Source organism: Jaculus jaculus, chromosome 8 (genome assembly GCF_020740685.1).
Source record: "Jaculus jaculus isolate mJacJac1 chromosome 8, mJacJac1.mat.Y.cur, whole genome shotgun sequence".
NCBI classification, from domain to species: domain Eukaryota; kingdom Metazoa; phylum Chordata; class Mammalia; order Rodentia; family Dipodidae; genus Jaculus; species Jaculus jaculus.
The window spans coordinates 42,277,425-42,291,901 of NC_059109.1; the positions used below are offsets into that span (position 1 = coordinate 42,277,425).

General features: G+C 44.1%; 2 protein-coding genes across 2 annotated transcripts in view; one reads left to right on the top strand and one right to left on the bottom strand.

Moving 5' to 3' along the window:
• Exd1 (exonuclease 3'-5' domain containing 1) overlaps positions 1–2,160 on the bottom strand; it is a 51,476-nt gene extending 49,316 nt beyond the window's left edge. Inside the window, exon 1 of the mRNA XM_045156981.1 lies at positions 2,125–2,160. The gene's annotated coding sequence lies outside the window, so the exon portion shown is untranslated. The remainder of the gene's footprint in view (positions 1–2,124) is intronic.
• A 605-nt stretch (positions 2,161–2,765) lies between these two features.
• The window catches only part of Chp1 (calcineurin like EF-hand protein 1), a 46,949-nt gene continuing 35,237 nt past the window's right edge, over positions 2,766–14,477 (top strand). Inside the window, exon 1 of the mRNA XM_004660801.2 lies at positions 2,766–3,040. Within this exon, the coding sequence (XP_004660858.1) occupies positions 2,974–3,040 (67 nt within the window). The 5' untranslated portion in view covers positions 2,766–2,973. The remainder of the gene's footprint in view (positions 3,041–14,477) is intronic.

Genomic DNA, 14,477 nt, shown 5'->3' on the forward strand with positions numbered 1-14,477 from the left:
TTCCACAACTTTCTCCAACTGCCACCAGTGGATGACCAAGTATTCAAAACATATGAGTCTGTGGGGACCATTTTGACTTTCAAACTACCACCGTACCCAAGAATGAAAAGTAGTGAAATGCTTTGAATATTAAAAAAAAAACCCTGAATAAATGTTAAAGAAGTATTGTATCAGAAAAAAGATGTAACACACAGCAAAGAGATTTTTCTGTTTGAGGCAGGATTTCTCTGACTTCTTCAGACTTTTTTGAACTTGTAAGTATCCTGCCTCAGCAGAGTGCTGAGATTACAAGCCTGAGCCACCAGTCTGCCTACTCCCAACTCCCAAAAATGTTGACAGGATACAGCTGTCAATGGTTAGAATCAAAATTAGAAAGGAAAACAAACAACAAAACAAAATTAGAAAGGAAAAAGTAACATCAAGATCAAGAAATGGGCCGGGCGTGGTGGCGCACGCCTTTAATCCCAGCACTCGGGAGGCAGAGGTAGGAGGATCGCCATGAGTTCAAGGCCACCCTGAGACTCCATAGTGAATTCCAGGTCAGTCTGGGCCAGAGTGAGACCCTACCTCGAAAAACCAAAAAAAAAAAAAAAAAAAAAAAAAAAAATCAAGAGATGGGCTTCCAGGTAGACTGTCAGACTTTCTGATAACAATCAATTTGCAAGATGAAAAGAAAACCCCAAGTGTTTTTTTTTTTTTTTTCCCCCCGAGCTAGTGTCTCACTCTAGCCCAGGATGTCCTGAAATTTACTATGTAGTATCAGGGTGGCCTCGAACTCCTGGCAATCCTGCTACCTCTCAAGTTCCGAGATTAAAGGTATGTGCCACCACGCTCAGCAGCTCCCCCCTCCATTTTTTGACTGGTGGAGTCAAAAGTTACCATCTGGATAGTAAGGCTGATCTCATGAATTTCAGACTAGAAGGGTCAATCAGGAAAACAACTGGGTGAGACTCGGAACTCAGTGGGCAGGGAACCCAAGAGGACTCAGCATTGCAAAGTTAAAGTTCAAATTGACTTGGGAAAGCTTGCTAAGAGACTTTCTCAGTTATTAGGTACCAAGAAACAGTGGCAAGAATTGGGATCTTCCATATCTTAAGTTGGTTCTAAACAAAGGGCAAAGAGAGGAGCTGGGTGATGTCACAAGAAAACACTGGTTCACTTGAGAGGGTGTATTCTAAGATAAGGCTTTTAACGTTTTCTTTTAAACAAATAAGGACATGCCTTAAGTATAAAACACAAACTAGACATATTGGCTCACACCTGTAATCTCATCACTTGGGGGAGGCTGACAGGATCACCGGAAATTCAAGGATAGCCTAGCCTACATGGTTCTAGGCCAGTTCGGGCTACACAGACCTTGTCTTAAAAATAAAACAGAAAGCCAGGCGTAGTGGCACATGCCTTTAATCCCAGCACTCGGGAGGCAGAGGTAGGAGGATTACCATGAGTTCAAGGCCACTCTGAGAATACATAGTGAATTCCAGGTCAGCCTGAGCTAGAGTGAGACCCTACCTCGGAAAAAAAAAAAAAAAAAACCCAGAAGAATGCAAAATTTTCATTAAAGATACAATCCTTTCCGGGTTCGATTCTCTGGTACCGATGTAAACCAGATGCACAGGGTGGCACATGCATCTGGAGTTCATTTGCCGTGACTGGAGGCTCTGGCATGCCCATTCTCTCTCTCTCTCTCTCTCTTTTGAGGTAGGGTCTCACTATCTAGCCCAGGCTGACCTGGAATTCACTATGGAGTCTCAGGGTGGCCTCGAACTCACAGCAATCCTCCTACCTCTGCCTCCCGAGTGCTGGGATTAAAGGCGTGCACCACCACGCCCGGTTTTCTTTCTCTCTTATTTTATTAAAAACAAGATAAGGTCCTTATATAGCCCAGGCTGGATTGCATTCCCTATGTAGGTGAGGATGCCTCCACCTTTCCAGTGCTGGAATTACAGTCTTGTGTTATCCCGAGGCCAAAAGTTTCTTAAGCTTTTTACCTATACGGTCCAGGCTGGATTCGAATTTGCAGTCTTTATACCTAACAAATGCTTGGGATTACGGGCGTGCGCCACCACACCAGGTCTACTTCAAATAAATGATGGTCCTTCACCTTTAGGGTAATTCTCCCACCTCGCAACGAAGTTTTGGGAATCCGGACTTCAAATGGTGAGTTTCTTGAACTTCAGTCTAGGACTAACCCGGCTAACGAAGAAGCCTTTGAGGCGCTTCAAGCTAGGCTGCGGCCGTTATAAAAGCGCTGTCCGGTAGCAGTGGAGAAGAGCTCGCTGCGCGGACCAATCAAACCGCAGAGCGGCACGTACGCCTTTCACGAAGAGCCAATCAGTGATCGGCTCCGGGTGTGCTCGCTAGCGCCCCACTGCGGCAGAGCGCAGATAGCGCAGGAGACACGAAGCCTCACAAGAAGTTCCCTGGGATGGCACGCTAGGGTTTTTCCCTCGCTCGAAGTTTTATCCATTTTTCATTGTTTCTGTATGGGATTCCTGCCATGTGTAAGGTTGGATTCCAGGAGTCAAAAGCCCTGTTTGTGAAATATGCTGGCCATACTTTTCGGCCTACCTCAGGTTTGTTGGCAACCGGGGGTGGGGTGGGGTGGGGCGGGTTGGTGGTGTTGCCCCTTTAATTGCGGTCGGAAGCGCCACAGTGGCATTGCTCCTTTAAGGCCGGTGGCAGCCGTGGTTCCGGGGGAGGGGGTGGGGCGGAGTCTGTCTCCAGCCGGACCCAGGGCTGATTCATTCCGGGGCTGGAACTCCCAGCATTGACGTGGGCTCCTGCGCTGGGCGGGGACTCTCTCCTGATTGGCTGATTTCCAGGTCTCCTCCCCCGCGCGCCACCCCTGGTTTTCCTCCCCGGACCGCAGGAGGAAAGCTGCCCTCTCCCTTCCTGACCCCTGGCCCTTCCTCCTCTCCCGCCTCCTTTGCTTGTGGCGCTGCGGCTCGCAGAGGAACTCCAGGCACGGTGATGGGGTCCCGGGCCTCCTCGTTATTGCGGGACGAAGAGCTTGAGGAGATTAAGAAGGAGACTGGCTGTGAGTTCGGGCCGGGGGTTGGGAAGGCGGCCTGGAGCCCCAGTCTGACCTCAGGCCTCAGAGTGGTTGTCACTGAGCTGGGGTTTCTGGGGTGCTGTGACTTCGGGGGTCTTCCGCGGCCTCCGATGCTAGAGCTCTGGGGCACCGAGGGCAGGATGAGTCCAGTTCTAGCTTCCCGGAATCATACTGTGGCCCCAAGACTGGAGGCTCGATTGCCAGTGGAGCACAGATCCTCTGCACCCCCTATGAAACCCCAACCTTCCTTAATCTCCCCCTCTAACCAAATCTCCCCATGAAGAAGCACCCTGAACAGTAGTGAAAATCGGAGAAGCCAGTTCACTGAGTGGTTCCTGTGGAAGCAAGGAGCTAAACCACTGACAACTGTGTGGAAAACAAACTGGGGAAATTAAACTCAGAAAGCCAGACTGTGGAGTAAGGTTTGAAAGATGTTACTGGGTGACTGGGGACAGCCAGGGGTTTTGAGAGCATGCTAATTTTCAATCTGAATTTTGGAGAAAAGCACAGGTATTGTGACCATCATTTTTTTTTTAAAACCTACATTGATGCAACTTACTGTTTTAATTTCACATGTCAACATATTTCTGCGGGTGCACTGAATGTATTCGCTACTGACATTAGATGTACTCCAAAAATCTGAATCTGTACTAGGAATGATTGTTTTGAAAAATTTGTCCACCCCATATATTTAAAAAATGTTTTATTTTTATTTATTTACATGACAGAGAGAAAGAGGCAGGGGGAGGGGAGGGAGAGAATGGGCACCCAAGGCCTCCAGCCATTGCAGACGAACTCCAGATGCATGTGCCACCTTGTGTATCTGGTTTATGTGGGTCCTGGGGAATCAAACCTGGATCCTTTGGCTTTGCAGACAAATGCATTAACAGTTAAGCCATCCCTCCAGCCCTGGATTTTTTTTAAAAAACTATACTTTCTTGTTAACATGAACAGAAGAACAAAAGGGCTTTAGGAATTCAGAAACCTGAGTATACCATCATATTTTTGAAATGCCCTTGACAATGTAATCTATGCACAATTGTATTGATACGTACAATGTTTTCTCAGTAATCCTTTGAGACTTTTGTTGAGTTATAAATTTTGTAATTTCTCTTTTCATAGCTGCCTTTGATAATGATATGACTAGCAAGTAAAATGATGGTGAAGAATACTGAGTAGTACTTGTGGAAACTGCAGAATTACTCAGGGGATATTGGTCTTGGATAAATTAAAAGCTGTTCTGGCTGTCTGACAAGTTTAACTTTCTAGAATCTTCAACTTGGAATAGATGTTATCTAGTCCCACCTCTTATCTGATTGGTTTGCTTCTTTCACTGTACTATACTAACATATGGCCATTAAGCTTTTCCATAGTCCTTTAACCATGACGACTTCACCACTGACCAAGGCAAGGCCTCCTCACAGTTTTGAATGAATGACAGAAAGTGGTTAGCTATTTACAGCTTTCAATACTTGTTTGGTCACTTACTCTTATGGTCATTTTATGGTTTATACTGGCTTCAGGAGTGGAAATATAGGCAGTTTGGATTCAGCAAGCTTTTTACTACATTTTGTGGCCATGACCTCTGAACACTTGTAAATATAATGACTACTTTAAGTCTAAGGTGATACCTAAATTAAAGCATTTTGTGCTTAAAATAGTGTAATAAGGAGGAAGTGTACTGAGGAGGAAGAAAGCTGTTTTATTTTTTAGAGACAGACTCTTTGTAGCCCAGGATTGCCTGGAGCTCACTACACAGCCCATTTTTGCACTGGCCTTGAACTCATGGTGATCCTCCTGCCATCTCCTTTAGAGTATATGAGCCACCACACCCAGCCGGGAAAAGCTGTTTGTGCTTCATAATGAAGGGAGCAGTAATCCCAGCCTGGTTTCTTTTTCCTTTTCTTTTCTTTTCTTTTCTTTTCTTTTCTTTTCTTTTCTTTTCTTTTCTTTTCTTTTCTTTTTTCTTTCTTTCTTTTTTTGGTTTTTCGAGGTAGGGTTTCACTCTAGTTCAGGCTGACCTGGAATTCACTATGTAGTCTGAGGGTGTCCTTGAACTCATGGCGATCCTCCTACCTCTGCCTCCCGAATGCTGAGATTAAAGGCATGCGCCTCCACACCTGGCCTATCCTAGTTTCTTTCTTTTCTTTTTTTTTTTTGAGGTAGGGTCTCACTCTGGCTCAGGCTGACCTGGAATTCACTATGTAGTCTCAGGGTGGCCTCGAACTCATGGCGATCCTCCTACCTCTGCCTCCCGAGTGCTGGGATTAAAGGCGTGCGCCACCACGCCCGGCTCATCCTAGTTTCTTGATGTTTGATGAAATGAAAAGGCTCTGACAATTGGACTGTTTATTACTACGAGATTCATGGGTTCATGGACAAATCTCAGTAGTCTTGGGAGAGCTGTTTTCCTGCTTGCCAGAGACCCACTCCAGCAAGAGAGAGACGCTCTCCAGAATGAGTGCAAGTGTACGCAGGTAGCGAGCAAGCCTAGTGAATCAGTGTCTGTGTTCATATTATACTAGGTCTCAGACAGTGACAGAGACCTCCACAACCTTGTTGGGAGATAAGCTCATGTTCTGATTAGCATCATGGCATTTGAGAGCGGAAATCATGTGGCACCCATCTTGTGGACTTAGGGGAAGAGAGAGTCTTTGTGAGCTGGCCTTGCAGAGGACTGGAATTGGGACTTGATGCATGCATGACTGGATTCAATTTAGATAAACTTAACCTAGAGCATTTTGGGTGGCTTCCAGGAACTTTCTCCTCTAGTCTGCTACAAAGCCATTCCTCTTCCCTAGGAATTGAATCCTCAGTTCATCTGGTTATCATCCATCCACAGAGTTTCTCTTTTTTTCCTTTTCTTTTGACAGAATCTTGCTGTTTAGGCCAAGTTAGCCACAAATTTGAGATTTTCCTGCTTCAGCCTCCCATGTACTGGGATTACAGTTCTCTTAAATTCCCAGCTGATGGAGATTTGGGAATTAACACCTCTTGGTGGCAGTGTTAGTGTTGGGCTTATGGGTATTATAGCCAGTTTCCTCTTGCCAGTGTTTGGTACACTTTCCTGTTGTACTCCTATGTTGGCCAGGGGTTGATGTCTGCTTATGCCATCATGGAGCTTCCCCTCAAGTCTGTAAGCCAAAATAAACCCTTTCTTTTTCCCCAAAGCTGCTCTTGGTCAGGTGACTTCTGCCAGCAATGCAAACCTGACTACAACATTTTCCCACTAAAACACTTCTTCCCATTATATATATTTATTTATTTACTTAGAAAAAGAGAATGAGCACGCCAGGGCCTCCAGCCAATGCAAATGAACTTCAGCTGCATGCACCACATTGTGCATCTGGCTTATATGGGTCCTGGGGAATTGAACCTGGGTCCTTTGGCTTTGCAGGCAAGTGCTCTAACTGCTAAGCCATCTCTCCAGTCCCCTTGCTGATATTTCTTTCTTTTTTTTTTCAGTTTTGGTTTTTCAAGGTAGGGTCTCACTCTAGCCCAAGCTGACCTGGAATTCACTATGTATTCTTTTAGGGTAGCCTTGAACTCATGGTGATCCTCTTACATCTGCTTCCCAAGTGCTGGGATTAAAAGCATGTGCCACTATTCTCTCTCTCTCTCTCTCTCTCTCTCTCCCCTTCCCTCCCTCCCTCCCTCCCTCCCTCCCTCCCTCCCTTTCTCTGTCTTCTTCCTTCCCTCTTTCCCTTTTTCCTTCCCTCCCTCCCTCCCTCCCTCCCTCCCTCCCTCTCTTCCTTCCTTCCTTCGAAGTTGTGTCTCACTCTAGACTTGCTGACCAAGAACTTAACTCTGTATCCCAGGTTGGTCTCTGATTCAGCAATCCTCTCTCAGCCTTGTGATTAAAGGTATGAACTTCCACATTTTTATAAGTCAACACATTTGAATAAAAGATGTAATTGGACATAATGTCTTGAGAACTTCTGTAAAACACCCTTAGTTCACTTAGCTGTAGGAATAACCTGGTGTGGATTGCTGTAACTATGAGACATAGTTCATGCCAGGTGTGTGTCACGTGGGTATGGGCAAGGCATTTGTTGAACAGGTGAGGTTTTGTTTGAAAGTATATAGTGATGATATGAAGGGTGTGGGTTTCTCTGCAGTTCCAAGAGTACAAGCCTGACATTGAAAATTGCTTGAGAACAGTTTCTTAAAACTCAGCTTTTATCTGGGCGTGGTGGCACACGCCTTTAAATCCCAGCACTCAGGAGGCAGAGGTAGGATGATTGCTGTGACTTTGAGGCCACCCTGAGACTATATAGTAAATTCCAGGTCAGCCTGGGTTAGAACAAAACCTTACCTCAAAAAACGACGACAGAAAAGAAACAACCTTCAGCTTTTAGGTGCCACTGCCTCCAACTGAAGGACCTCTTTCAGGCCTTCCTTTTCACATCATAATGTTCTGTATGTAAGAGACCCTTTGAGCTCTGTCTCCTATTCAGTTGGAAATGCAGTTAGCTAAATCTTTAGCAGGCTTGAAGTTATGATAATAAGTTCTATATTTTTCTAGTTTTTGGCCAAGACACTTGCCAGAAATGGGTAAGAAAGCCATGTGTTGCCGGGCATGGTGGCACACGCCTTTAATCCCAGCACTTGGGAGGCGGAGGCAGAGGGAGGAGGATCACTGTGAGTTCGAGGCCACCCTGAGACTCCATAGTGAATTCCAGGTCAGCCTGGGCTAGAGTGAGACCCCTACCTCGAAAAAACAAAACAAAAACAAACACAAACAAACAAACAAACAAACAAACAAACAGAAAGAAAAGCCATGTGTTGAATTAAAGAGCAGGGCTCAGAGGGAGTAGACCCTGAGGAACTTTTTTTTTGTGGGAGGGAAAGGAATTTGGTGCATAGAGTGTTTAGAGAATTACTCATGTAAAAGATCACTAACTTTAACAGCAGCTATGAAGATAATCGGCTGAGTTTTCTGGGTATTTATTTATTTATTTATTTATTTTTGAGGTAGGGTCTTGCTCTATCCTGGGCTGACCTGGAATTCACTATGTAGTCTCAGGCTGCCCTGAGATCCTGCTACCTCTACCTCCTGAGTACTGGGATTAAAGGCGTGCGCTGCCACACCCAGCTTGCTTATTTTTATATTTTTTTATTTATTTGAGAGACGCAGAGAAAGAGACAAACATGTACATACACACACACACACACACACACACACACACACACACACACACACATATATATATAGCGGGGGGGGGAAGGGGGGAGGAAAGGAGGGAGGATGGGCACACCAGGGTCTCTAGCCATTGCAAACTCCAGATGCAGGCACCACTATTGTGTATCTGGCTTATGTGGTTACTGGGGAGTCGAACCTAGATCTTTAGGCTTCACAGACAAGCGCTTTAACCACTCTCTAGCCCCCTCTTAAATATTTTATTTTATTTATTTGAGAGAGACTGGGAGAGGGAGAAGACAGGGAGAGAATGGGTGTGCCAGTGCCTTCAGCCTCTGCAAATGAACTCCAGATGCATGCGCCACCTTGTACATCTGTCTTATGTGGGTCTTAGGGAATTAAACCTAAGTCCTTTGGCTTTGCAGGCAAGTGCCTTAACTTAAGCCATCTCTCCAGCCCTGAGTTTTCTGTCTTTTTTTTTTTTGGTTTTTCGAGGTAAGGTCTCACTCTAGCCCAGGCTGACCTGGAATTCACTATGGAGCCTCAGGGTGGCCTCGAACTCATGGCGATCCTCCTACCTCTGCCTCCCAAGTGCTGGGATTAAAGGCGTGCGCCACCACGCCCGGCGAGTTTTCTGCTTTTAAGAGGAGAGAAAAAATACAAATACAAAATATGCTACAAGAAGGAGATATGTGGAATCTGCAACAAATACTATTAAGGAACAGATCATTTAGGCTGTAGCGAGATGGGACACTTGTTATGACCTATCAGATTCAGAAGGTTTTTTAATTTTATTTTTCCTTTGAGGTAGGGTCTTGCTCTATCCCAGGCTGACCTGGAATTCACTGGAGATCCTGGTTCCTTTGCCTCAAGGCATGCTTTTTAAAATTTTTTTTTCTGGTAGATAAGGTCTCATGAAGCCTAGGCTCATCTCAAACTCACTTTGTAGGCAAGGATGACCTTGGATTTCTTTTCTGCCTCCATCTCCTGAATGCTGAGATTACAGGGGTGCATCTCCATACCCAGATTCAGATTCTAGAATTTATATTTTCACATGACAAAAAGATTTGCAGTTTCAAAAGGTGTGATAGCTCATATCTCTAATCCCAGCACTTAGGAGTGGGAGGCAAGAGGGTCTCTACAAGTGCAAGGGTAGACTGGTCAGCATAATAGCAAGTACCAGATCAGCAGGACACTATCTCAGACAACAACAAGAAAGCAAGCAAGCAAGAAAGAAAGAAAGAAAGAAAGAAAAGAAAGAATTTAAGATTTTGGGTCTGGGTAGACAGTTCAATTCCTAGCACCCATGTAAAAAGCCAAGGTTGCACATGTCGGTAACCTCAGCTCTATGCTTTGGGGGTTGCTTTGTATTTTTGTCCCAGTGGACTTAGCACCCACTTTAAAGTTTTCTGTTGTTAACAAAGCTATGTTTACCTATATCATTATAACATCTGATTTACATGGATACTGGGGAATTGAAGCCAGGCCATCAAGTTTTGCAAGCAGACACCTGTAACCATTGGAGATGTCCCCAGCCCTGCTTTAGCATTTATATACGTAATTATTTTGTGCATTCTGAACTCAAGAAGCCATAAGCTAATATCCCTTTAATGAGTTTTAAAATACTATGAGAGGGTTCTGTGTCTATTCTTTTACATAGTGATTTATATTAGAAGCTGTTAAATGGCTCATTTGTTAATTGTAGGTAGAGATCATAACTTTTTTAAAAATTTAATTTAATTTTTTTTGGCTTTTCAAGGTAGGGTCTCACCTTAGCCCAGGCTGACCTGAAATTCACTATGTAGTCTCAGGGTAGGCTTGAACTCACCATGATCCACCTACCTCTGCCTCCTGAGTGCTGGGATTAAAGGCACCTCACCTGGTGATCATAACATTTTTTCCAAATTTAAAATTGCATAAATGGGCTGGAGAGATGGTGCTAGCTTGCAAAGCCTTTGTGTTCAAGGCCAACTTGGGCTACAAAATGAGTTAACAGGTTGGCCGGGCTATAGTGAGACCGCCCCCCCTTCAAAAAACTAAAAATCAAAAACACCCCCCAAACCAATATGTTAAAATTAGAATTAATTAAAAGTAAGCTGTTAGAACTATATGAGTTACAGAGGGCTGGAGAGATGGTTTAGTGATTAAGGTACTTGTCTGCAAAGCCTAAGGACCCAGGTTCAATTTCCCAGTATCCACATAAGCCAGATGTACAAGGTGATGCATGTATTACCTGTTTGTTTGTAGTAGCTGGAGGCTCTGGTGCATCCATTCTCTATCTGCCTCTTTCTTTCTCAAATAAATAAAAATAAAAGAACTATATGAATTGTAGAAATGACTAGTGTTAGGTGGAATATTAAATAAAACAGAAATGCTGATACTATGAACAAAGTTTTGTTTTTTTTTTCTAAATCCTCTTTTTGGGAAACTTAGTATTCATCTACTGGTGTATTTTTTTCTAAATGAAGCTTAGCAGTTTGAGAGATGGTTCAGCTGTTAGAGGTGCTTGCTTTATAAAGCCTGCTACCCAGGTTCAGTTCCCCAGTATCCATGTAAAGCCAGACACACAAAAGTGGTGAATGTGTTTGGACTTCGTTTGTAGTGGCAAGAGGCCATGGTGTGCCCCTTCTCACTCTCTCAGATAAATACAACAAAATAAATTTTTTAAAAAATAAGAAAGGTGGCCAGGTGTGGTGGCGCACGCCTTTAATCCCAGCACTCAGGAGGCAGAGGTAGGAGAATCGCTGTGAGTTCAAGGCCACCCTGAGACTACATAGTGAATTTCAGGTGGGTCTGAGCCAGAGTGAGACCCCCACCTTGAGAAAACACTCCCCTCCCAAAGAAGGTGTTTTTTAAAAATAGCTTCTCTCTTGACCCTATATATGAAGTAATTTGGGAGAAAAGGAAGCTTAAAAAAAGGAACTTTAGTACATGGGTAGCCTTTGAGGCCAGAGGCCAGGCCAGGATAAACTAGTCAGGTTCCTTAAGAAAGCAGTTTTGACTGGCAGAGTCAGGAGGAAGGTGGGGAGTAGTTCCCAAAGCAGTATAACTGTGCCTTCAGATTCACTATGTAGGGACAATGAGATGAGAGTGGTTAACTTTTTGTGCTTGCCAAGTGCCCAGAGCTTTCCATGCTTCTTCCTTTCATCAATTCCTCGCATCCCCATTTACTTATCCCTTGTGGTACTATGAATGAAATCAGAGCCTTCAGGAGCTTACAGTCCACTGAAAGCTACTCACACCTGCCTGGCTGTGACAGTCCGTGTCTGTTTCCTTTAGCAGCCGACTCCTCTTTCTTCTGCCCTGGATGGGAGCTGTTCTAATTTCTTCCTCCTCTTCTGCTCACTTTAGTTCTTAGTAGAGCTCCTTGCTGAGAGTGAAACCAATGCTGAAGAGCTCACAGATAACCTGGTGTGTTCTCTCACTCCAGCCCTGAGTCACTGGCTTCTCACTTTACCTCTTGCCCTGTTTACTTTGTTCCATTGTTCCAAGCACTGTTCCTTGAGCCAGGGGAGGACAAGTACCAGAAGAACTACTTCAGTTAACCCTTGAATGTATAGATAGTCTGAACTTGTCATACCCTTTTTGGCTGTAGTCTTTCCTCCTGTAGTCTCATTCTCTTTTTTTCCCCTTTCTTAAAATACTGATGATTAAACCTTAATCTTTTACTTTACTTATTTTTTGTTATTCGAGGTATGGTTTTACTCTAGCTCAGGCTGACCTGGAATTCACTATGTGGTCTCAGTAAACCTTAATCTTTTAAAAAAAATTTTTTTTTCAAGTAGAGAGACACACAGAGTGAGAAAGAGAGAGAGAATGAGTATGCAAGGGTCTCCAGTCTCTGTGGGCAAACTCCAGATGCATGTGCCTTTGTGCATCCAGCTTTATGTGGATACTGGGGAATTGAACCGGGGTTGTTAGGCTTTGTAACTGCCGAGCCATCTCCCTAGCCCTTCTTTTTTCCTTTTTATATATTTTTTAAAATTTATTTGAGAGAGAGAGAGAGAATATGAATGGGCACCTCAGGGCCTCCAGCCACTACAGATGGACTCCAGATGCATGCACCACCTTTTGCATCTGTCTTACATGGGTCCTGGAGAATTGAGCCAGGGTCCTTTAGTTTTGCAGGCAAATGCCTTAACCACTAAGCCATCCCTCTAGCCCTTTTTTTCCTTTTTAATTTCAATCTGCCAGGAGACTAGACTGTTTCCTAAAAATGCCCTTTTGCATTTTCAAAAATTTACTGTGTTCCTACAGTTTGTATGTGTGTGTGTGTGTGGGTGGGTGCACTTGTATGTTTGTGGACATCAGATGTTGACATCTTCCTAAGTTGATCTACTATATATATATATTTTTTATTAAGAATGAAAGAGAGAGAGAGAGAGGAAGAGAGAGAATGGGTGCACCAATGCCTCCCGCCACTGCAAACAAACTCCAGATGCATGTGCCCCTTGTACATCAGGATAACCTGGGTCCTGGGGAATGAAGCCTCGAACCGGGGTCCTTACGCTTCATAGACAAGTGCTTAACTGCTAAGCCATCTCTCCAGCCCTGATTTATTTATTTATTTGAGAGAGAAAAAGAGACTGAGAGAGAGAGAGGGAGGGGGAGAGAGAGAGAGAATGGGTGTGCCAGGTCCTCCAGCCACTGCAAATAAACTTCAGATGCATGTGTCCCCCTTGTGCATCTGGCTAATGTGGGTCCTGGGGACTTGAACCTGCCTTTGGCTTTGCAGGCAAATGCCTTAACCGCTAAGCCTTCTCTCCAGCCCAACTCCTGGCACTTTTATGTGTGTGCTAGGAATCAAAAAATCACGCTCTAAAAATTATTTATTTATTTATTTATTTATTTAATGCCAGTGTGGCAAGCCCTTTACCCACTGAGCCATCTCCCCAGACTAATAATGCCCCACTTTTTAATAAGGTGCCTAATTAGCAATGGTAGTCTGATATGACAAACTGATTAACAACTCTGAATTAAAAAATATTTATGAGAGAGAGGATAGGTAGGTAGGTAGGTAGGTAGATAGATAGATAGATAGATAGATAGATAGATAGATAGATAGATAATGGGCACTCCTGGGCTTATTGCCACTGCCAATGAAATCAGATGTACATGCCACTTTGTGCATCTGGCTTTTTGTTAGTACTGGGGAATCAGGCATGGTCTGTCAGGCTTTGCTAGCAAGTACCTGTAACTGCTGAGCCATTTCTCCAGCCCCCTCCTTTCACACATTTTTTTATATTTTATTTTTATTTGACAGAGAGAAAGAGAATGGGTGCTCCAGGGCCTCCAGCCATTGCAAATGAACTGCAGACACATGTGCCTCCTGGCTAATGTGGGTCCTGGGGAATTGAACCTGGGTCTTTTGGCTTTTCAGGCAGGTGCCTTAATTGCTAAGCTATCCTTCCAGCCCACTTTTTTTTTTTTTTTTTTTTTTAAGTAGGGTCTTGCTCTAGCTAACACTGACCTGGAATTCATTATATAATCTCAAACTGGCATTGAACTCACAGCAATCCTATTTCTGCCTCCCGAGTGCTGGCATTAAAGGCATGTACCACCATGCCTGGCTGTCTCACGCTTTTTTTTTTTTTTAAATGTGAGAGAGCAAGAGCAAGTGTGAGAGAGAATTGGCACACCAGAGCTTTCAGGCACTGCAGCTGGACTCCTGAAGCATGTGCCACCTTATGTGCATGTGCAACCTTGTGTGCTTGCCTCACCTTTGGGTATCCGTCTTATGTGGGATCTGGAGAGTTGAACATGGGTCCTTAGGCTTTACCTTAACTGCAAAGCCATCTTCGAGCCTGCTTTTTCTTTTCTTTCTTTTTTTCTTTATTTTTTTGGTAGGGTCTCTCTCTAACCCATGCTGACATGAAATTCACTATGTAGCTTCAGGCTGGCCTCAAACTCACAGTGATCTACCTTAGCCTCCCAAATGTTGGGATTAAAGGTATGCACCACCATGCCCGGCTCACAAACTTATTTTTATTTATTTATTTATTTAGAGAGAAAGAAACAGATAGAGAGAATGGGCATGCCAGGGCTTCCAGGCACTGCAAACAAACTCTAGACATGTATGCCACCCTGTGCATCTGGCTTACATGGTACTGGGGAATCAAATCTGAATCCTTAGGCTTTGTAGGCAAGTGCCATAACTACCAAGCCATTTCTCCAGGCCTCATATATTTTTCATTAAGTTCAAACTTCATTTGTTAGAGCCAATTTTGATTGCTCTTGATTTAGTTATTTTTCTAGATCCTTTCACTCTTTAGTTAACTCTCT